The sequence below is a fragment of the Tachyglossus aculeatus genome, chromosome 24 (assembly GCF_015852505.1).
Source record: "Tachyglossus aculeatus isolate mTacAcu1 chromosome 24, mTacAcu1.pri, whole genome shotgun sequence".
Classification (NCBI taxonomy): domain Eukaryota; kingdom Metazoa; phylum Chordata; class Mammalia; order Monotremata; family Tachyglossidae; genus Tachyglossus; species Tachyglossus aculeatus.
The window spans coordinates 10,816,643-10,838,587 of record NC_052089.1 but is presented as its reverse complement, the minus strand read 5'-3'; the positions used below and the strand labels follow the sequence as shown (position 1 = coordinate 10,838,587).

The 21,945-nt window shown below is 46.7% G+C and overlaps 1 protein-coding gene across 3 annotated transcripts in view; it reads right to left on the bottom strand.

The window, feature by feature from the left end:
• ZBTB11 (zinc finger and BTB domain containing 11) overlaps positions 1–8,361 on the bottom strand; it is a 29,846-nt gene extending 21,485 nt beyond the window's left edge. Inside the window, exons 1-4 of one of the 3 annotated variants that reach the window (XM_038766228.1) lie at positions 4,674–4,807; positions 4,340–4,450; positions 1,151–1,386; positions 569–800 (exon numbers count right to left, since the gene is read on the bottom strand). In XM_038766228.1, coding sequence (XP_038622156.1) covers positions 569–800; positions 1,151–1,294 — 376 coding nt within the window. In that variant the 5' untranslated portion in view covers positions 1,295–1,386; positions 4,340–4,450; positions 4,674–4,807. Of the gene's footprint in view, positions 1–568; positions 801–1,150; positions 1,387–4,339; positions 4,451–4,673; positions 4,808–8,003 lie in introns of those variants that run through there. The other 2 variants (XM_038766227.1, XM_038766229.1) reach the window with 2 other exon arrangements.
• Positions 8,362–21,945: the final 13,584 nt, after the last annotated feature.

Below are 21,945 nucleotides of genomic sequence, written 5' to 3'. Positions count from 1 at the left end.
GGGCAAGTCACCTCACTTCTCTGGGCCTCGGTTACCTCACCTGTATATATGTGCATATGCTTGTACATATTTATTACTCTATTTACTTGTACACATCTATTCTATTTATTTTAGTTTGTTAGCATGCTTGGTTTTGTTCTCCGTCTCCCCCTTTTAGACCGTGAGCCCACTGTTGGGTAGGGACCGTCTCTATATGTTGCCAACTTGGACTTCCCAAGCGCTCAGTACAGTGCTCTGCACACAGTAAGCGCTCAATAAATACGATCGATGATGATGATACAATGGGGACGAAGACTGTGAGCTCCCCATGGGACAACCTGATCACCTTGTAAGCTCCCCAGCGCTTAGAACAGTGCTCTGCACATAGGAAGCGCTTAACAAACGCCATCATTCTTATTCTAGTAAGTGCTCGATAAACACACTCGATCGATCAGCCTCGAAAACGGAGGCACCTCCCACATCCTGGATGAGTCAAGGCTGCCTCCCTTCTTTCCGTTCCTTTCTTCCCTCGCCCGTCGACGCAACGAGGCACCCCTCTCTCGTGCAAAATTTTGAAGACGATCTTTACCTGACAAATCCACCACGGCCTCGTGGCTGGAGACCGCTCCCTTCTCAATGAAGAGCTCCCGGAAGTACTCGCTGTTTGCGGACAGGACGGATTTATGGGCTCTGTACTCCTCGCCCTCGATCAGCAGGGTAACGTCGCAGAACTGATTGGAGAGTCTCTGCTGGTTCAGCTGGTTTAAGACCGCCTGGCAGTGTTTCGGGGAAGACCTCTTCAGGAGGCCTTTGGTGTCCACCTGCCGAACAGATTCGGGATCAAGAGCGGCACAGCCCCTTAGCTCGATCTCCCGCCGCTTCCCTAAAATACATTCCGCTTCCACGGACGACACATTTCCCTACAGAATACGCTCCCGCTCTTCGCATCCCGCCGACTCTGCTGCCGTTTTAACGGTTAAGGGCGCGGGGGGAGCGAGGGCCGAGAGAAAACGTGGGTTGGCGGTCGGAGGGACGTAACCGGCTTTTAACGGCCCGCAGGCGCTCGAAATCAAACGCCTGCTCGACTACGTTTTCTTAAAATGAGTTTTTCTGCGGAGAAATTACGTCCCCGGTGTTGACGCACGACAGAAAGACAGAAAACCCCACTCACAAAGACGAGTTCGTGCTTGGAGATCGGCTTCTTTTTCCCGGCCCGGGACAACGCTCCCAGTTCCGAGGCGGAGTTGGTCAGCTCCTCGTCCGTCTCGTTGCTGTCCTCGGCGGACTCTAGCTCGAGGCCCAGTTCTTCCAGCATTTCGGACGCATACCTGCCGGGACGAGAGCGGTCTAGCTTCTCCTGGCACTGGCTACACTCTTTGATGTAATCTTTGACTTGCTTTAAAATGCCTGCCGAAGAAGAAAAATAACAGTAAAATTGGCGGGTGCGCGTCAGTCCCTCAGCTGAAAATGACAACGGTAAGGACGGCCAGTAGATCGGGCAGTTTACGGTAGGGTATGTACAAGTGATCGTGCGGTTGTGGCATCGGTGAGAAAAGATTCAATCGTATTTCTTGAGCGCTTACTGCGTGCGGAGCACTGGACTAAGCGCTTGGGAAGTACAAGTTGGCAACCTATGACGAAAGAGAGACGTAGCCGAAACTAGAGAGGGACAAAAATCGGAATACTTCAGAGGCATCTATTACTGGAATAATAATAATAATAATGATGATGATGGCATTTATTAAGCACTTAGTTTGTGCGAAGCACTGCTCTAAGCGCTGGGGAAGATACAAGCTGTCCCACGTGGGGCTCACAGACTTAAGCCCCGTTTTCCAGATGAGGGAACTGAGGCCCGGAGAAGTGAAGTGACTTGCCCAAAGCCACACAGCTGACACGCGGCGGGGCCGGGATTCGAACCCATGACCCCCGACTCCAAAGCCCAGGCTGTTTCCACTGAGCCACGCTGCTTCTCAATACGGTACTTGAAAATACAGCTGATAGGGACGTCTTATTCATTCATTCATTCAATCGCATTTATTTATTACTCTACTTATTTATTATTACTCTATTTATTTATTTTGCTTGTACATATCTATTCTATTTCTTTTATTTTGTTAGTATGTTTGGTTTTGTCCTCTGTCTCCCCCTTTTAGACTGTGAGCCCACTGTTGGGTAGGGACTGTCTCTATATGTTGCCAATTTGTACTTCCCAAGCGCTTAGTCCAGTGCTCTGCACACAGTAAGCGCTCAATAAATACGATTGATTGATTGACTGATTGAGCGCTTACTGTGAGCACAGCACCGTACTAAGCGCTGGGGAAGTCCAAGTTGGCAACATCTAGAGACGGTCCCTACCCAACAGCGGGCTCCCAGGCTAGGAGGGGGAGACAGACACCAAAACAAAACATATTAACAAAATAAAACAAATAGAATAAATACAATAAACAGAGTAATAAATATGTACAAACATACGAGGTGGCCCCTTGACCAGTTTGTACTGTCTCCGTTCTGGGACTTGAGTGCTGCTGCTTTTATGGTTGGCGTATTTCATTTTAAACGTTCACTGTGGTGCTTTTTACGCACTTACTATCATCAGTCGTATTTATTGAGCGCTTACTATGCGCAGAGCACTGTACTAAGCGCTTACTATGTGCCAGGCACGGTCCTAAGACAGATAGATACCAGATAATCAGGTCCCACGGTCCAAGCTCCTCTCCCCCTCGTCCCCCTCTCCATCCCCCCGTCTTACCTCCTTCCCTTCCCCACAGCACCTGTATATATGGATATATGGTTGTACATATTTATTACTCCACTTATTTATTTACTTATTTATTTTACTTGTACATTTCTATCCTACTTATTTTATTTTGTTGGTATGTTTGGTTCAGTTCTCTGTCTCCCCCTTTTAGACTGTGAGCCCACTGTTGGGTAGGGACTGTCTCTATGTGATGCCAATTTGTACTTCCCAAGCGCTTAGTACAGTGCTCTGCACATAGTAAGCGCTCAATAAATACGATTGATTGATAAGTAGGAGGGAGAACTCCCACCGTCCTCTGCCTCGGCTCCCGCCCCCGAATCCCGTGGCTCCAACCTTGTGACTCCCGTCAATCCGGGGACCTCGATGGGAATGCGGTGGTTCCGGAGTAAGGGTTGGGGGGCGGGAGCTTCCCCAGCCATATGTCAACATCGATTTCCACGGAGGGGGTCCCTATGACAACGTAACGTCACACCGCGGGATGGAAAAGGGGCGTTGGGTCTTCCCAAGCGTTTAGTACAGTGCTCTGCACATAGTAAGCGCTCAATAAATACGACTGATGATGATGATGATGTTTGTGGGCACCTCCGGTAGCCATCACACCCGTCTACACGGTTCCCAGGGGGCACGATCATCTACCCTCCCGACTTTGTCCAAAAAACCCACATACGGCGGCGGCGGTGTGGCCTAGCGGCCGAAGCACGGGCCCGGGGGCCGGAGGACCGGGGTTCTGGTCCCGCGTCCTCCACGGGCCTCCTGCGTGATCTCGGGCAAGTCGCCTAACTCCTCTGTGCCTCAGTTTCCGCAACTGCAAAATGGGGTTTCAAGACCTCGCTCCCGCCTACCTTGGACCGTGAGCCCCACGTGGGGCAGACGACGCTGTACCCGGCCTGAATAACCTGAATCAATCAACCGTATTTATTGAGCGCTTACTGTGTGCAGAGCACTGTACTAAGCGCTTGGGAAGTACGAGTTGGCAACATATAGAGACAGTCCCTACCCAACAGTGGGCTCACAGATACAAGGTAATTTGTTTCATCCGTTCATAATTACTGAGCGCTGTACTAAGCGCTTGGAAAGTCCAATTCGGCATCAGAGACGGATCCCTACCCAACAACGGGCTTTGGAGTCAGAGGTCACGGGTTCCAATCCCGGCTCTGCCAACTGTCAGCTGTGTGACTTTGGGCAAGTCACTTAACTTCTCTGTGCCTCTGTTACCTCATCTGTAAAATGGGGATTAAGACCGTAAGCCCCCCGTGGGACAACCTGATCACCTTGTAACCTCCCCAGCGCTCAGAACAGTGCTTTGCACATAGTAAGCGCTTAATAAATGCCATCACTGTTATTATTATTAGAAGGGGATTGATTGAATCTACCCAAGCGCTCTGAATGATGCCTGACACATATTTAGCCCTTAATACCGTACAATAAAAAAAAAAAAATATAGGAATTTCTTCACTAGGAAGTTCTACAGGCTAGTCTGGAAATTCCGGCTAATCCGCCGGGGGAAATGTTAAAACGAACGCTTCCGCTAACGCTGAGGTTTGTGAAATCGAGAAACGGATGCTCACTGTGTCCGGTCTCGGAAATTTCAATCAAACGCACCCTGATTTAAGCAATCATCCCTTGCCGTCCTGGCGTGGTGTCATAACTCCTGGGCAAACACTCAACTCTAGGTCCCGGGACCTCAAGGATGACTTTTGGCAGCCGATCGGGCTACCGGAAAAGAAAACAAGGATGACGACAAGAACGACACGGCTGATAGCGATGACACTGAAGCGTTTACTCCAAACGCTGGGTAGATACAACGCGGTCGAATCGGATATAATCCCTGCCCCGCAGGAGGTTGGCCATCTAAGGGGAGGGAGAGCAGGAGAGCTGAGATCAGAACCCAGGTTCCCCGATTCCCTGGCCGCCAAGGAGAGGATGACAATCAAACCTTTCGCGACGGATTCTTCGCCGGAGCTGGGGGGACCAACCTGGGACCTAATGGCAACCGGTGGTGTTCATCAAGTGACTCGGCGGAGTCTGGATTAGAACCCAGGTCCTCCCGCCGTCCGGGTCACGGGCGCATCATCACGACGCCACCCACGATGCTCCGCCCGGGGCCCCGCCTAGGCTGTCGGCTCGTTGGAGGCAGGGAATGTGTCTTTTATAATGGACTCTCCCAAGCGCTTAGTACAGTGCTCTGCATACAGTAAGCGCTCAATAAATACGACCGAAAGAATGAATGAAAGGAATAAGTCGTACGGCAGGGCGTATGGAACACAGGCCTGAGAGTCCGGTTATGGGTTCTAATCCTGGCTCCGCCACCGGCCTGCTGCGTAACTTTCAGCAAGTCACTTCACTTCTCCGGGCCTCGGTCACCTCATTTGTAAAACGGGGATCGAGATTGGGAGCCCCACGTGATAAAGGCACCGTGTCCAGCCCGATTTTCTTGTATCCTTCCCAGCCCTTGGTACAGTGCCTGGCACAGAGTAAGCGCTTGACAAACAGCCTCGTTATTATGATTATCAGGATGGCCGGGTCCCGGAACCCCCCCCTCCCGGGGGATGCCCAGTGTCCAGCGTTGTCCTAACTGGAGGATCCCCGGGGCCCGGCGCTGCCTTTCACAAAGGATACCAAGGGGCTTGACTCTGCCCTTGTCTGAGGATGACCAGAGGATGCCCGGGGCCTGGCGTAGCCCTTCGCAAAGGATGCCCGGGGGCCTGACTCTGCCCTTGTCTTGGGCTGCCCGGAGTATACCCAGAGGAGGCCCGCCTCCGCCCTGCCTGAAGGATGCCGGGACCCCAACTCTGCCTATCCTGAAGGACGCCAGGACGATGGCCGGAGAATGGCCGGAGGATGCCGGGAGGATGGTCAGAGGACGCGTGGAGAATGCCAGGAGGATGATTGGAGGATGCGCGGAGAATGCCGAGAGGATGGCTAGAGAATGACTGGGGGATGCCGGGAGGTTGGTCAGAGGACGTGCGGAGAATGCCGGGAGAATGGTCAGAGGACGTGTGGAGGATGCCGGGAGGATGGCCGGAGGACGCGCGGAGGATGCCGGGAGGATGGCCGGAGAATGACTGGGGGATGCCGGGAGGATGGTCAAAGGACGCGCGGAGGATGCCGGGAGGATGGCCGGAGAATGGCTGGGGGATGCCAGGAGGATGGTCAGAGGATGTGTGGAGAATGCCGAGAGGATGGCTGGAGAATGACTGGGGGATGCCGGGAGGACGGTCAGAGGACACGTGGAGAATGCCGGGAGGATGGCCAGAGAATGGTCAGAAGATACGCGGAGGATGCCGGGAGGACGGCCGGGAGGATGGTCAGAGAATGCGCGGAGAATGCCGGGAGAATGGTCAGAGGACATGCGGAGGATGCCGGGAGGATGGCCGGAGGATGGTCAGAGGACGTGTGGAGGATGCCGGGAGGATAGCTGGAGAATGACTGGGGGATGCCGGGAGGATGGTCAGAGGATGTGTGGAGGATGACGGGAGAATGGCCAGAGGATGGTTGGAGGACGTGCGGAGAATGCCGAGAGGATGGCCGCGGGAGGCCTGGGGGATGCCGGGAGGATGGTCAGAGGATGCGCGGAGAATGCCGGGAGAATGGTCAGAAGACGAGTGGAGGATACCGGGAGGATGGCCGGAGGATGGTCGGAGGACGTGCGGAGGATGGTGGGAGGATGGCCGGAGGATGACTGGGGGATGCCGGGAGGATGGTCAGAGAACGCGCGGAGGATGACAAGAGGATGGCCGGAGAATGGTCAGGGGACGCCTGAAGGATGCCGGGAGGGTGGCCGGAGGATGGTCGGAGGACGTGTGGAGGATGGTGGGAGGATGGCCGGAGAATGACTGGGGGATGCCGGGAGGATGGTCAGAGGACGCGCAGAGGATGACAGGAAGATGGCTGGAGGATGGTCAGAGGACACCTGAAGGATGCTGGGAGGATGGCCGGAGGATGGTCAGGGGACGTGCGGAGGATGCCGGGAGGATGGCCGGGGGATGGTCAGGGGACCTGCGGAGGATGCCGGGAGGATGGCCGGGGGATGCCGGGAGGATGGCCGGAGAATGCCGGGAGGATGGTCAGAGGATGCACGGAGGATGCCGGGAGGATGGCCGGAGGACGCGCGGAGGATGCCGGGAGAATGACTGGGGGATGCTGGGAGAATGGTCTAGAGGACGCGTGGAGGACGGCAGGAGGATGGACGGAGAATGCGTGGAGGATGCCGGGAGGATGGCCGGAGGATGGTCAGGGGACGTGCGGAGGATGCCGGGAGGATGGCCGGGGGATGCCGGGAGGATGGCCGGAGGATGCCGGGAGGATGGTCAGAGGATGCACGGAGGATGCCGGGAGGATGGCCGGAGGACGCGCGGAGGATGCCGGGAGAATGACTGGGGGATGCTGGGAGAATGGTCTAGGGGACGTGTGGAGGACGGCAGGAGGATGGACGGAGAATGCGTGGAGGATGCCGGGAGGATGGCCAGAGGATGCATGGAGGAGGTGTGGAGGATGCCGGGAGAATGGTCAGTGGACGCCCAGAGGATGCCGGGAGGATAGCCAAAGGACGCGCGGAGGATGCCGGGAGGATGGTCAGAGGACGCGCGGAGAATGCCGGGAGAATGGCCGGAGAATGGCTGGGGGATGCTGGGAGGATGGCCGGAGGATGCCGGGAGGATGGCCAGAGGATGCGCGGAGGATGCCGGGAGGATGGTCAGAGGACGCACGGAGGGTGCGCGGAGGATGCCGGGAGAATGGCCAGAGGACGCGCAGAGAATGCCGGGAGGATGGTCAGAGGACGCACGGAGGACGCGCGGAGGATGCCGGGAGGATGGCCAGGGGACGCACGGAGGGTGCGCGGAGGATGGCCAGAGGATGCGCGGAGGATGCCGGGAGGATGGCCAGAGGATGCGCGGAGGATGCCGGGAGGATGGCCAGAGGATGCGCGGAGCATGCCGGGAGGATGGTCAGAGGACGCGCGGAGGATGGTCAGAGGACGCGCGGAGGATGCCGGGAGGATGGTCAGAGGACGCGCGGAGGATGCCGGGAGGATGGCCAGAGGATGCGCGGAGGATGCCGGGAGGATGGCCAGAGAATAGCTGGGGGATGCCGGAAGGATGGCCGGAGGACGCGCGGAGACTGGCGGGAGGGTGGTCAGAGGTCGCGCGGAGGCTGGCGGGAGGATGGTCAGAGGTCGCGCGGAGGCTGGCGGGAGGTCCCCCTTCCTTCCTTCCCTTCCCTTCCCTCCCTCCCGTCCGTCCCCGTCCCTCCCGTCCGCCCTGACCTCTCCACCAGTAGGTTCCGGAGAGGCGGTGCCAGGTCTGGTGGCGGGTGAGGTGTCGTCCGGCGGTCCCGAGGTGGGCGGCCTGGATGAGCCCGCGGCGGCGGTCGGGCTGCAGGACCACCTCCAGCTCCGAGAAGCCCCGCCGCCGCCGCTGGCGCCGCTGGTAGAACAGGGTGCCGCCGCGCACCACGTAGCAGGCCGCCGCCTTGCGGATCTTGCGCTTCGCGTTGCCCTCCGTGCCCGGCGCGTACGGCTCCCGCTCGTTGGTCAGGTAGCGCAGGATGGCGCGGTAGCTCTCCTCGCTCGACATGGCCGGGGACACGGACGGACGGACGGACGGGGACGGACGGAGGGGGGAACGGCTCTGCCCCGGCGTCGGGGCGGACGCCGACAAGATGGCTGAGGCACCGCCGGAAGTGACGTCCAGAAGGACCGGGGGTGGGAGGGGCGCACTGCGCACGCGCGCCGAGCCGCCGGCCGCGCCCGCCATCTTGGAACCGGGCGGCTGACCCCCACTTCCGGCCGCCATCTTGGAGCCGGGCGGCGGCCATCTTGGGCCCGGCCCCTCCATTCAGTCGCGTCTACTGAGCGCTTACTCAATCATCCATCCGTCAATCAATCAATCGATCAATCGTATTTATTGAGCGCTTACTGTGTGCAGAGCACTGTACTGAGCGCTTGGGAAGTACGAGTTGGCAACATCTAGAGACAGTCCCTACCCAACAGTGGGCTCACAGTCTAAAAGGGGGAGACAGACAACAAAACCGAACATACTAACAAAATAAAATCAATCAATCAATCATATTTATTGAGCGCTTACTATGTGCAGAGCACTGTACTAAGCGCTTGGGAAGTATGAACTGGCAACATCTAGAGACAGTCCCTACCCAACAGTGGGCTCACAGTCTAAAAGGGGAAGACAGAGAACAAAACCGAACATACTAACAAAATAAAATCAATCAATCAATCATATTTATTGAGCGCTTATTATGTGCAGAGCACTGTACTAAGCGCTTGGGAAGTACGAACTGGCAACATCTAGAGACAGTCCCTACCCAACAGTGGGCTCACAGTCTAAAAGGGGAAGACAGAACAAAACCAAACATACTAACAAAATAAAATAAATAGAATAGATATGTACAAATAAAATAAATAAATAGAGTAATAAATATGTACAAACATATATCCATATATACAGGGGCTGTGGGGAAGGGAAGGAGGTAAGATGGGGGGATGGAGAGGGGGACGAGGGGGAGAGGGAGGAAGGGGCTCAGGCTGGGAAGGCCTCCTGGAGGAGGTGAGCTCTCAGCAGGCCCTTCATTCAGTCGTGTCTATTGAGCTCTTAGTCAATCCGTCAATCAATCAATCAATCAATCAATCGTATTTACTGAGCTCTTACTGTGTGCAGAGCACTGTACTAAGCGCTTGGGAAGGACAAGTTGGCAGCATATAATAATAATAATGGCATTTATTAAGCGCTTACTATGTGCAAAGCGCTGTTCTAAGCGCTGGGGAGGTTAACAGGGTGATCAGGTGGTCCCACGGGGGGCTCACAGTCTTCATCCCCATTTTACAGATGAGGGAACTGAGGCCCAGAGAAGTGAAGTGACTTGCCCAAAGTCACCCAGCTGACAAGTGGCGGAGGCGGAATTTGAACCCATGACCTCGGACTCCAGAGCCCGGGCTCTTAGAGACGGTCCCTCCCCAACAGTCGCTTTATTGAGCGCTTACTACTACTATTAATAATGATAATGGCATTTGTTAAGCGCTTACTATATGCAAATCAATCAATCGATCAATCGTATTCATTGAGCGCTTACTGTGTGCAGAGCACTGTACTAAGCGCTCGGGAAGGACAAGTTGGCAATGTATGGAGATGATCCCTAACCAAGTCGGTTTATTAAGCGCTTACTACTACTACTAATAATAATGGCATTTGTTAAGCGCTTACTATGTGCAAATCACTGTACTAAGCGCTTGGGAAGGACAAGTTGGCAACGTGTAGAGACGGTCCCTACCCAACAGTCGGTTTATTGAGCGCTTACTGCTACTACTAATAGTAATGGCATTTGTTAAGCGCTTATTATGTGCAAGTCACTGTACTAAGCGCTTGGGAAGGACAAGTTGGGAACATAGACAGTCCCTACCCAACAGTCGGTTTATTGAGCGCTTATAATAATAATAATAATAATGGCATTTATTAAGCGCTTACTATGTGCAAAGCACTGTTCTAAGCGCTGGATAATAATGGCATTTATTAAGCGCTTACTATGTAATAATAATAATAATGGCATTTATTAAGTGGTTGCTAATAATAATGACATTTGTTAAGCGCTTACTATGTGCAAATCCTCTTCTAAGCGCTGGACTGTTCTAAGCGCTCGACTGTTCTAAGCGCTGGATAATAATGGCATTTATTAAGCGCTTACTATGTAATAATAATAATAATGGCATTTATTAAGTGGTTACTATGTGCAAAGCACTGTTCTAAGTGCTGGATAATAATGGCATTTATTAAGTGCTTACTATGTAATAATAATAATAATGGCATTTATTAAGCGCTTACCATGTGCAAAGCACTGTTCTAAGCGCTGGATAATAATGGCATTTATTAAGCGCTTACTATGTAATAATAATAATAATATTAATAATGGCATTTATTAAGCGCTTACCATGTGCAAAGCACTGTTCTAAGCACTGGGTAATATGGCATTTATTAAGTGCTTACTATGTAATAATAATAATAATGGTATTTATTAAGCGCTTACCATGTGCAAAGTGCTGTTCTAAGCACTGGATAATAATGGCATTTATTAAGCGCTTCCTCTGTAATAGTAATAATAATAATGGCACTTATTAAGCGCTTACCATGTGCAAAGCACTGTTCTAAGCGCTGGATAATAATGGCATTTATTAAGCGCTTACTATGTAATAATAATAATAATATTAATAATGGCATTTATTAAGCGCTTACCATGTGCAAAGCACTGTTCTAAGCACTGGGTAATATGGCATTTATTAAGTGCTTACTATGTAATAATAATAATAATAATGGTATTTATTAAGCGCTTACCATGTGCAAAGCGCTGTTCTAAGCGCTGGATAATAATGGCATTTATTAAGCGCTTCCTCTGTAATAGTAATAATAATAATGGCACTTATTAAGCGCTTACCATGTGCAAAGCACTGTTCTAAGCGCTGGATAATAATGGTATTTATTGAGCGCTTACTCTGTAATAATAATAATGGCATTTATTGAGCACTTACTATGTGCAAAGCACTGTTCTAAGCGCTGGATAATAATGGCATTTATTAGGCACTTACTATATAGTAATAATAATGGCATTTATTAATAGCTTACTATGCAAAGCACTGTTCTAAGCACTGGACAATAATGGCATTTATTAAGCGCTTACTACGTAATAATAATAATGATGATGATGATGGCATTAAGCACTTACTATGTGCAAAGCACTGTTCTAAGCGCTGGGCCTACTTGGAAATTGCCACCCCACAAGATGTGAATTGGACTCATGCATTCAACCTTAAACAGGTACAAGTTATATCTGCACGTCTACTTTAATGATGGCATTTATTAAGCGCTTACTATGTGCAAAGCACTGTTCTAAGCACTGGGTAATAATAGCATTTATTAAGCACTTACTATGTAATAATAATAATAATAATGGCATTTATTAAGCACTTACTATGTGCAAAGCACTGTTCTAAGCGCTGGATAATAATGGCATTTATTAAGCGCTTACTATGTAATAATAACAATAATAATAATGGCATTTATTAAGCGCTTACTATGTGCAAAGCACTGTTCTAAGCACTCGGTCTACTTGGAAATTGCCACCCCACAAGATGTGAATTGGATTCATTCATCCGTATAGTAAATAGATACAAGTACTATCTGCACGTCTACTTTAGTGATGGCACTTATTAAGCGCTTACTATGTGCCAAACACTGTTCTAAGCGCTGGGTCTACTTGGAAATCGCCACCCCGCAAGATGTGAATTGGGTTCATTCATTCATTCAACCGTATAGCAAATAGGTACAAGTAATATCTGCATGTCTACTTTAGTGATGGCATTTATTAAGTGCTTACTATGTGCCAAGCACTGTTCTAAGCGCCGGGTCTACTTGGAAATTGCCACCCCACAAGATGTGAATTGGATTCATTCACTCATTCAATCGTATTTATTGAGCGCTTACTGTGTGCAGAGCATTGGACTAAGCACTTGGGAAGGGCAAGTTCATTCATTCATTCGTTCAATCATATTTATTGAGCGCTTACTATGTGCAGAGCACTGGACTAAGCGCTTGGGAAGTACAATTCATTCATTCAACCATATTTATTGAGCGCTTACTGTGTGCAGAGCACTGGACTGAACGCTGGGGAAGGGCAAGTTCATTCATTCATTCATTCAATCGTATTTATTGAGCGCTTAATATGTGCAGAGCACTGAACTAAGTGCTTGGGAAGTACAACTCATTCATTCAACCGTATTTATTGAGCGCTTACTATATGGAGAGCACTGGACTAAGCGCTGGGGAAGTACAAGTCATTCATTCAATCGTATTTATTGAGCGCTTACTGTGTGCAGAGCACTGGACTAAGCGTTTGGGAAGCATTCATTCAATCGTATTTATTGAGCGCTTACTGTGTACAGAGCACTGGACTAAGTGCTGGGAAAGTACAATTATTCATTCATTCATTCAATCGTATTTATTAAGCGCTTACCGTGTGCAGGGCACTGGACTAAGCGCTTGGGAAGGACAATTCGTTCATTAAGTCGTATTTATCGAGCGCTTACCGTATGCAGAGCACTGGACTCAGTGCTTGGGAGAGTACAATTCATTCATTCATCCAGTCGTATTTATTGAGCGCTTACCATGTGCAGAGCACTGGACTAAGTGCTTGGGAGAGTACAATTCATTCAATCGTATTTATTAAGCGCTTACCGTGTGCAGGGCACTGGACTAAGCGCTTGGGAAGGACAATTCGTTCATTAAGTCGTATTTATCGAGCGCTTACCGTATGCAGAGCACTGGACTCAGTGCTTGGGAGAGTACAATTCATTCATTCATCCAGTCGTATTTATTGAGCGCTTACCATGTGCAGAGCACTGGACTAAGTGCTTGGGAGAGTATAATTAATTCATTCATTCAATCGTATTTATTAAGCGCTTCCTGTGTGCGGGGATACTGGACTAAGCGCTTGGGAAGGACAATTCGTTCATTAAGTCGTATTTATCGAGCACTTACCGTATGCAGAGCACTGGACTAAGTGCTTGGGAGAGTACAATTCATTCATTCATTCAATCGTATTTATTAAGCACTTACTGTGTGCGGGGCACTGGACTAAGCGCTTGGGAAGGACAATTCGTTCATTAAGTTGTATTTATAGAGCGCTTACCGTGTGCAGAGCACTGGACTAAGTGCTTGGGAGAGTACAATTCATTCATTCATCCAGTCGTATTTATTGAGCGCTTACCGTGTGCAGAGCACTGGACTAAGTACTTGGGAGAGTACAATTCATTCAATCGTATTTATTAAGCGCTTACCGTGTGCAGGGCACTGGACTAAGCGCTTGGGAAGGACAATTCGTTCATTAAGTCGTATTTATCGAGCGCTTACCGTATGCAGAGCACTGGACTCAGTGCTTGGGAGAGTACAATTCATTCATTCATCCAGTCGTATTTATTGAGCGCTTACCGTGTGCAGAGCACTGGACTAAGTACTTGGGAGAGTACAATTCATTCAATCGTATTTATTAAGCGCTTACCGTGTGCAGGGCACTGGACTAAGCGCTTGGGAAGGACAATTCGTTCATTAAGTCGTATTTATAGAGCGCTTACCGTGTGCAGAGCACTGGACTCAGTGCTTGGGAGAGTACAATTCATTCATTCATCCAGTCGCATTTATTGAGCGCTTACCATGTGCAGAGCACTGGACTAAGTACTTGGGAGAGTACAATTCATTCAATCGTATTTATTAAGCGCTTACCGTGTGCAGGGCACTGGACTAAGCGCTTGGGAAGGACAATTCGTTCATTAAGTCGTATTTATAGAGCGCTTACCGTGTGCAGAGCACTGGACTAAGTGCTTGGGAGAGTACAATTCATTAATTCAGTCGTATTTATTGAGCGCTTACTGTGTACAGAGCACTGGACTAAGTACTTGGGAGAGTACAATTCATTCAATCGTATTTATTAAGCGCTTACCGTGTGCAGGGCACTGGACTGAGCGCTGGGGAAGGACAAGGCGGCAACATCTAGAGACGGTCCCGACCCAACAGCGGGTTCCCAGTCCGGAAGGGGGAGACGGACCACAAAACAAAGCGTATTAACAAAATAAAATAAATAGAAGAGTAAATATGTACAAGTATAATAAATAGAGTAATAAATCTGTACAAATAGATGCAGGGGCTGTGGGGAGGGGGAGAGGAATGGGGGGGCTGAGTTTGGGAAGGCCTCCTGGAGGAGGTGAGCTCTCAGTAGGGCTTTGAAGGGAGGAAAAGAGCTAGTTTGGTGGATGTGTGGAGGGAGGGCATTTCAGGCCAGGGGAAGGACGTGGGCACGGGCGAGAATGAGGCCTAGTGAGGAGGTTGGTGGCAGAGGAGCGGGGGGTGTCAGGCTGGGCTGGAGAAGGAAAGAAAGGAGGTGAGGTAGGAGGGGGCGAGGGGATGGACAGCCTTGAAGCCCTGAGTGAGGAGTTTTTGCCCCTTTGTGTGGGTTGCTTGGTAGCCACTGGAGATTTCTGAGGAGGGGAGTAACATGTCCAAAGTCCTGCCATCTTGGAGCTGGGCAACGAACCGACTTCCGGCCGCCATCTTGGAGCCGGGCAAACGACCGCCCTCCGGCCGCCATCTTGGAGCCGGGCAACCGGCCGACTTCCGGCCGCCATCTTGGGCCCGGCGCCGCCCAGGGCCCGAGTGTAACCCACTTCCCCGGGCCTGAGGGACCACGGCTGCAAAATGGGGGTAATAATAATAATAATAATAATAATAATAATAATAATAATAATAATAGTGATGGCATTTATTAAGCGCTTACTACGACCGAGTGTAATAATAATAATGATGGCATTTACTACGACCCTTTAGAGGCGAGGCCCTGTGTAAATTGGAGAAGCATTTCAAGCCATTCTCTCTTCAATATAACCAGCTTCTACAAAAGCCCATTAATAATAATAATAATAATAATCATAATGATGGCATTTATTAAGCGCTTACTATGTGTAATAATAATAATGATGGCATTTACTACGACCCTTTAGAGGCGAGGCCCTGTGTAAATTGGAGAAGCATTTCAAGCCGTTCTCTCCAATATAAACAGCTTCTACAAAAGCCCATTAATAATAATAATCATAATCATAATGATGGCATTGATTAAGCGCTTACTATGTGTAATAATAATAATGATGGCATTTATTTACTACGACCTTTTAGAGGAGAGGCCCTGTGTAAATTGGAGAAGCATTTCAAGCCGTTCTCTCTTCAATATAAACAGCTTCTACAAAAGCCCATTAATAATAATAATAATAATAATAATCATAATGATGGCATTTATTAAGCGCTTACTATGTCTAACAATAATAATGATGGCATTTACTACGACCCTTTAGAGAGGCCCTGTGTAAATTGGAGAAGCATTTCAAGCCGTTCTCTCCAATATAAACAGCTTCTACGAAAGCCCATTAATAATAATAATCATAATCATAATGGTGGCATTGATTAAGCGCTTACTATGTGTAATAATAATAATGATGGCATTTACTACGACCTTTTAGAGGAGAGGCCCTGTGTAAATTGGAGAAGCATTTCAAGCCGTTCTCTCTTCAATATGAACAGCTTCTACAAAAGCCCATTAATAATAATAATAATCATCATCATCATAATGATGGCATTTATTAAGCGCTTACTATGTGTAACAATAATAATGATGGCATTTACTACGACCCTTTAGAGGAGAGGCCCTGTGTAAATCGGAGAAGCATTTCAAGGCGTTCTCTCTTCAATATAAACAGCTTCTACAAAAGCCCATTAATAATAATAATAATCATCATCATAATGATGGCATTTATTAAGCGCTTACTATGTGTAATAATAATAATGATGGCATTTACTACGACCTTTTAGAGGAGAGGCCCTGTGTAAATTGGAGAAGCATTTCGAGCCGTTCTCTCCAATATAAACAGCTTCTACGAAAGCCCATTAATAATAATAATCATAATCATAATGGTGGTATTGATTAAGCGCTTACTATGTGTAATAATAATAATGATGGCATTTACTACGACCTTTTAGAGGAGAGGCCCTGTGTAAATTGGAGAAGCATTTCAAGCCGTTCTCTCTTCAATATGAACAGCTTCTACAAAAGCCCATTAATAATAATAATCATAGTGATGGCATTTATTAAGCGCTTACTATGTGTAATAATAATAATGATGGCATTTACTACGACCCTTTAGAGGCGAGGCCCTGTGTAAATTGGAGAAGCATTTCAAGCCGTTCTCTCTTCAATATAACCAGCTTCTACAAAAGCCCATTAATAATAATAATAATAATAATAATGATGGCATTTATTAAGCGCTTACTATGTGTAACAATAATAATGATGGCATTTATTAAGCGCTTACTATGTGTAACAATAATAATGATGGCATTTACTACGACCTTTTAGAGGAGAGGCCCTGTGTAAATTGGAGAAGCATTTCAAGCCGTTCTCTCTTCAATATAAACAGCTTCTACAAAAAGCCCATTAATAATAATAATCATAATCATAATGATGGCATTGATTAAGCGCTTACTATGTGTAACAATAATAATGATGGCATTTACTACGACCTTTTAGAGGAGAGGCCCTGTGTAAATTGGAGAAGCATTTCAAGCCGTTCTCTCTTCAATATAAACAGCTTCTACAAAAAGCCCATTAATAATAATAATCATAATCATAATGATGGCATTGATTAAGCGCTTACTATGTGTAATAATAATAATGATGGCATTTACTACGACCCTTTAGAGGCGAGGCCCTGTGTAAATTGGAGAAGCATTTCAAGCCGTTCTCTCTTCAATATGAACAGCTTCTACAAAAGCCCATTAATAATAATAATCATAATGATGGCATTTATTAAGCGCTTACTATGTGTAATAATAATAATGATGGCATTTACTACGACCCTTTAGAGGAGAGGCCCTGTGTAAGTTGGAGAAGCATTTCAAGCCGTTCTCTCTTCAATATGAACAGCTTCTACAAAAGCCCATTAATAATAATAATCATAATGATGGCATTTATTAAGCGCTTACTATGTGTAATAATAATAATGATGGCATTTACTACGACCCTTTAGAGGCGAGGCCCTGTGTAAGTTGGAGAAGCATTTCAAGCCGTTCTCTCTTCAATATAACCAGCTTCTACAAAAGCCCATTAATAATAATAATCATAATGATGGCATTTATTAAGCGCTTACTATGTGTAATAATAATAATGATGGCATTTACTACGACCCTTTAGAGGAGAGGCCCTGTGTAAGTTGGAGAAGCATTTCAAGCCGTTCTCTCTTCAATATGAACAGCTTCTACAAAAGCCCATTAATAATAATAATCATAATGATGGCATTTATTAAGCGCTTACTATGTGTAATAATAATAATGATGGCATTTACTACGACCCTTTAGAGGCGAGGCCCTGTGTAAGTTGGAGAAGCATTTCAAGCCGTTCTCTCTTCAATATAACCAGCTTCTACAAAAGCCCATTAATAATAATAATCATAATGATGGCATTTATTAAGCGCTTACTATGTGTAATAATAATAATGATGGCATTTACTACGACCCTTTAGAGGAGAGGCCCTGTGTAAGTTGGAGAAGCATTTCAAGCCGTTCTCTCTTCAATATAACCAGCTTCTACAAAAGCCCATTAATAATAATAATCATAATGATGGCATTTATTAAGCGCTTACTATGTGTAATAATAATAATGATGGCATTTACTACGACCTTTTAGAGGAGAGGCCCTGTGTAAATCGGAGAAGCATTTCAAGCCATTCTCTCTTCAATATAAACAGCTTCTACAAAAGCCCATTAATAATAATAATAATCATAATGATGGCATGTATTAAGCGCTTACTATGTGTAATAATAATAATGATGGCATTTACTACGACCCTTTAGAGGAGAGGCCCTGTGTAAGTTGGAGAAGCATTTCAAGCCGTTCTCTCTTCAATATAAACAGCTTCTACAAAAGCCCATTAATAATAATAATCATAATGATGGCATTTATTAAGCGCTTACTATGTGTAATAATAATAATGATGGCATTTACTACGACCTTTTAGAGGAGAGGCCCTGTGTAAATCGGAGAAGCATTTCAAGCCATTCTCTCTTCAATATGAACAGCTTCTACAAAAGCCCATTAATAATAATAATAATCATAATGATGGCATGTATTAAGCGCTTACTATGTGTAATAATAATAATGATGGCATTTACTACGACCCTTTAGAGGAGAGGCCCTGTGTAAATTGGAGAAGCATTTCAAGCCGTTCTCTCTTCAATATAACCAGCTTCTACGAAAGCCCATTAATAATAATCATCATCATAATGATGGCATTTATTAAGCGCTTACTATGTGTAATAATAATAATGATGGCATTTACTACGACCTTTTAGAGGAGAGGCCCTGTGTAAATTGGAGAAGCATTTCAAGCCGTTCTCTCTTCAATATAACCAGCTTCTACAAAAGCCCATTAATAATAATAATCATAATGATGGCATTTATTAAGCGCTTACTATGTGTAATAATAATAATGATGGCATTTACTACGACCTTTTAGAGGAGAGGCCCTGTGTAAATTGGAGAAGCATTTCAAGCCGTTCTCTCTTCAATATAGCCAGCTTCTACAAAAGCCCATTAATAATAATAATAATAATCATAATGATGGCATTTATTAAGCGCTTACTATGTGTAATAATAATAATGATGGCATTTACTACGACCTTTTAGAGGAGAGGCCCTGTGTAAATCGGAGAAGCATTTCAAGCCGTTCTCTCTTCAACATAACCAGCTTCTACAAAAGCCCATTAATAATAATAATAATAATAATAATCATAATGATGGCATTTATTAAGCGCTTACTATGTGTAACAATAATAATGATGGCATTTACTACGACCTTTTAGAGGAGAGGCCCTGTGTAAATCGGAGAAGCATTTCAAGCCGTTCTCTCTTCAATATAACCAGCTTCTACAAAAGCCCATTAATAATAATAATCATAATGATGGCATTTATTAAGCGCTTACTATGTGTAATAATAATAATGATGGCATTTACTACGACCTTTTAGAGGAGAGGCCCTGTGTAAATTGGAGAAGCATTTCAAGCCGTTCTCTCTTCAATATAGCCAGCTTCTACAAAAGCCCATTAATAATAATAATAATAATCATAATGATGGCATTTATTAAGCGCTTACTATGTGTAATAATAATAATGATGGCATTTACTACGACCTTTTAGAGGAGAGGCCCTGTGTAAATCGGAGAAGCATTTCAAGCCGTTCTCTCTTCAACATAACCAGCTTCTACAAAAGCCCATTAATAATAATAATAATAATAATAATCATAATGATGGCATTTATTAAGCGCTTACTATGTGTAACAATAATAATGATGGCATTTACTACGACCTTTTAGAGGAGAGGCCCTGTGTAAATCGGAGAAGCATTTCAAGCCGTTCTCTCTTCAATATAAACAGCTTCTACAAAAGCCCATTAATAATAATAATAATCATAATGATGGCATTTATTAAGCGCTTACTATGTGTAATAATAATAATGATGGCATTTACTATGACCCTTTAGAGGAGAGGCCCTGTGTAAATTGGAGAAGCATTTCAAGCCGTTCTCTCTTCAATATAACCAGCTTCTACGAAAGCCCATTAATAATAATCATCATCATAATGATGGCATTTATTAAGCGCTTACTATGTGTAATAATAATAATGATGGCATTTACTACGACCTTTTAGAGGAGAGGCCCTGTGTAAATTGGAGAAGCATTTCAAGCCGTTCTCTCTTCAATATAAACAGCTTCTACAAAAGCCCATTAATAATAATAATAATAATAATCATAGTGATGGCATTTATTAAGCACTTACTATGTGCAAAGCACCGTTCTAAGCGCTGGGGAGGTGACAAGGTGATGAGGTTGTCCCATGGGGGGCTCACAGTTTTAATCCCCATTTGACAGATGAGGGAACTGAGGACCAGAGAAGTGAAGTGACTTTCCCAAATAATAATAATAATCATAATGATGGCATTTATTAAGCGCTTACTATGTGCAAAGCACCATTCTAAGCGCTGGGGAGGTGACAAGGTGATGAGGTGGTCCCACAGGGGGCTCACAGTCTTCATCCCCATTTTACAGACGAGGGAACTGAGGCCCAGAGAAGTGAAGTGACTTGCCCAAATAATAATAATAATGATGATGGCATTTATTACGCGCTTACTATGTGCAAAGCACTGTTCTAAGCGCTGGGGAGGTGACAAGGTGATCAGGTGGTCCCACGGGGGGCTCACAGTCTTCATCCCCATTTGACAGATGAGGGAACTGAGGCCCAGAGAAGTGAAGTGACTTGCCCAAATAATAATAATAATAATGATGATGATATTTATTAAGCGCTTACTGTGTGCAAAGCACCGTTCTAAGCGCTGGCGAGGTGACAAGGCGATCAGGTGGTCCCACAGGGGGCTCACAGTCTTCGTCCCCATTTTACAGACGAGGGAACTGAGGCCTAGAGAAGTGAAGTGACTTGCCCAAATAATAATAATAATAATGATGGAATTTATTAAGCGCTTACTATGTGCAAAGCACTGTTCTAAGCGCTGGGGAGGTGGCAAGGTGATCAAGTGGTCCCACGGGGGGCTCACAGTCTTAATCCCCATTTTACAGATGAGGGAACTGAGGCCCAGAGAAGTGAAGTGACTTGCCCAAAGTCACCCAGCTGACAATTGGCGGAGCCGGGATTTGAACCCATGACCTCCGACTCCCAACTCTGCCACTTGTTAGCTGTGCGACTTTGGGCAAGTCACTTCACTAGGCCTCATCCGTAAAATGGGGATTAATAATAATAATAATAATGGCATCTGTAAAGCGCTTACTGTGAACAAAGCACTGTTCTAAGCGCTGGGGAGGATCAAAAGTGATCAGGTTGTCCCAAGGGGGGCTCACAGTTTTAATCCCCATTTTACAGATGAGGTAACTGAGGCACAGAGAAGTGAAGTGACTTGCCCAAAGTCACACAGCTGACAGTTGGCGGAGCTGGGATTTGAACCCGTGACCTCAGACTCCAAAGCCCGTTGTTGGTTAGGGATCGTCTCCGATGCCGAATTGGACTTTCCAAGCGCTTAGTACAGCGCTCAGTAAATATGAACGGATGAAGCCTTGTATCTACCCCAGCGCTTAGGACAGTGCTTGGCACATAGTAAGCGCTTAACAAATACCTTCATTATTTTTACTAGGCAGTCTCTAACAGGGAGCAAACTGGTGACTGTGTTTGTACATATTTTTTTACTCTATTTTATTTGTACATATCTATTCTATTTATTTTATTTCGTTAGTATGTTTGGTTTTGTGCTCTGTCTCCCCCTTTTAGACTGTGAGCCCGCTGTCGGGTAGGAACCGTCTCTATATGTTGCCAACTTGTACTTCCCAAGCGCTTAGTCCAGTGCTCTGCACACAGTAAGCGCTCAATAAGTACGATTGATGATGATGATGATGATGTTGGGTAGGGACCGTCTCTAGATGTTGCCAACTTGTACTTCCCAAGCGCTTAGTACAGTGCTGTGCACACAGTAAGCTCTCGATAAATGAATAGTGCTAACAAATCAATTCTCCCGCAGTTAGCACCACTTTTAGAGGCCTCTGTAGACTAAT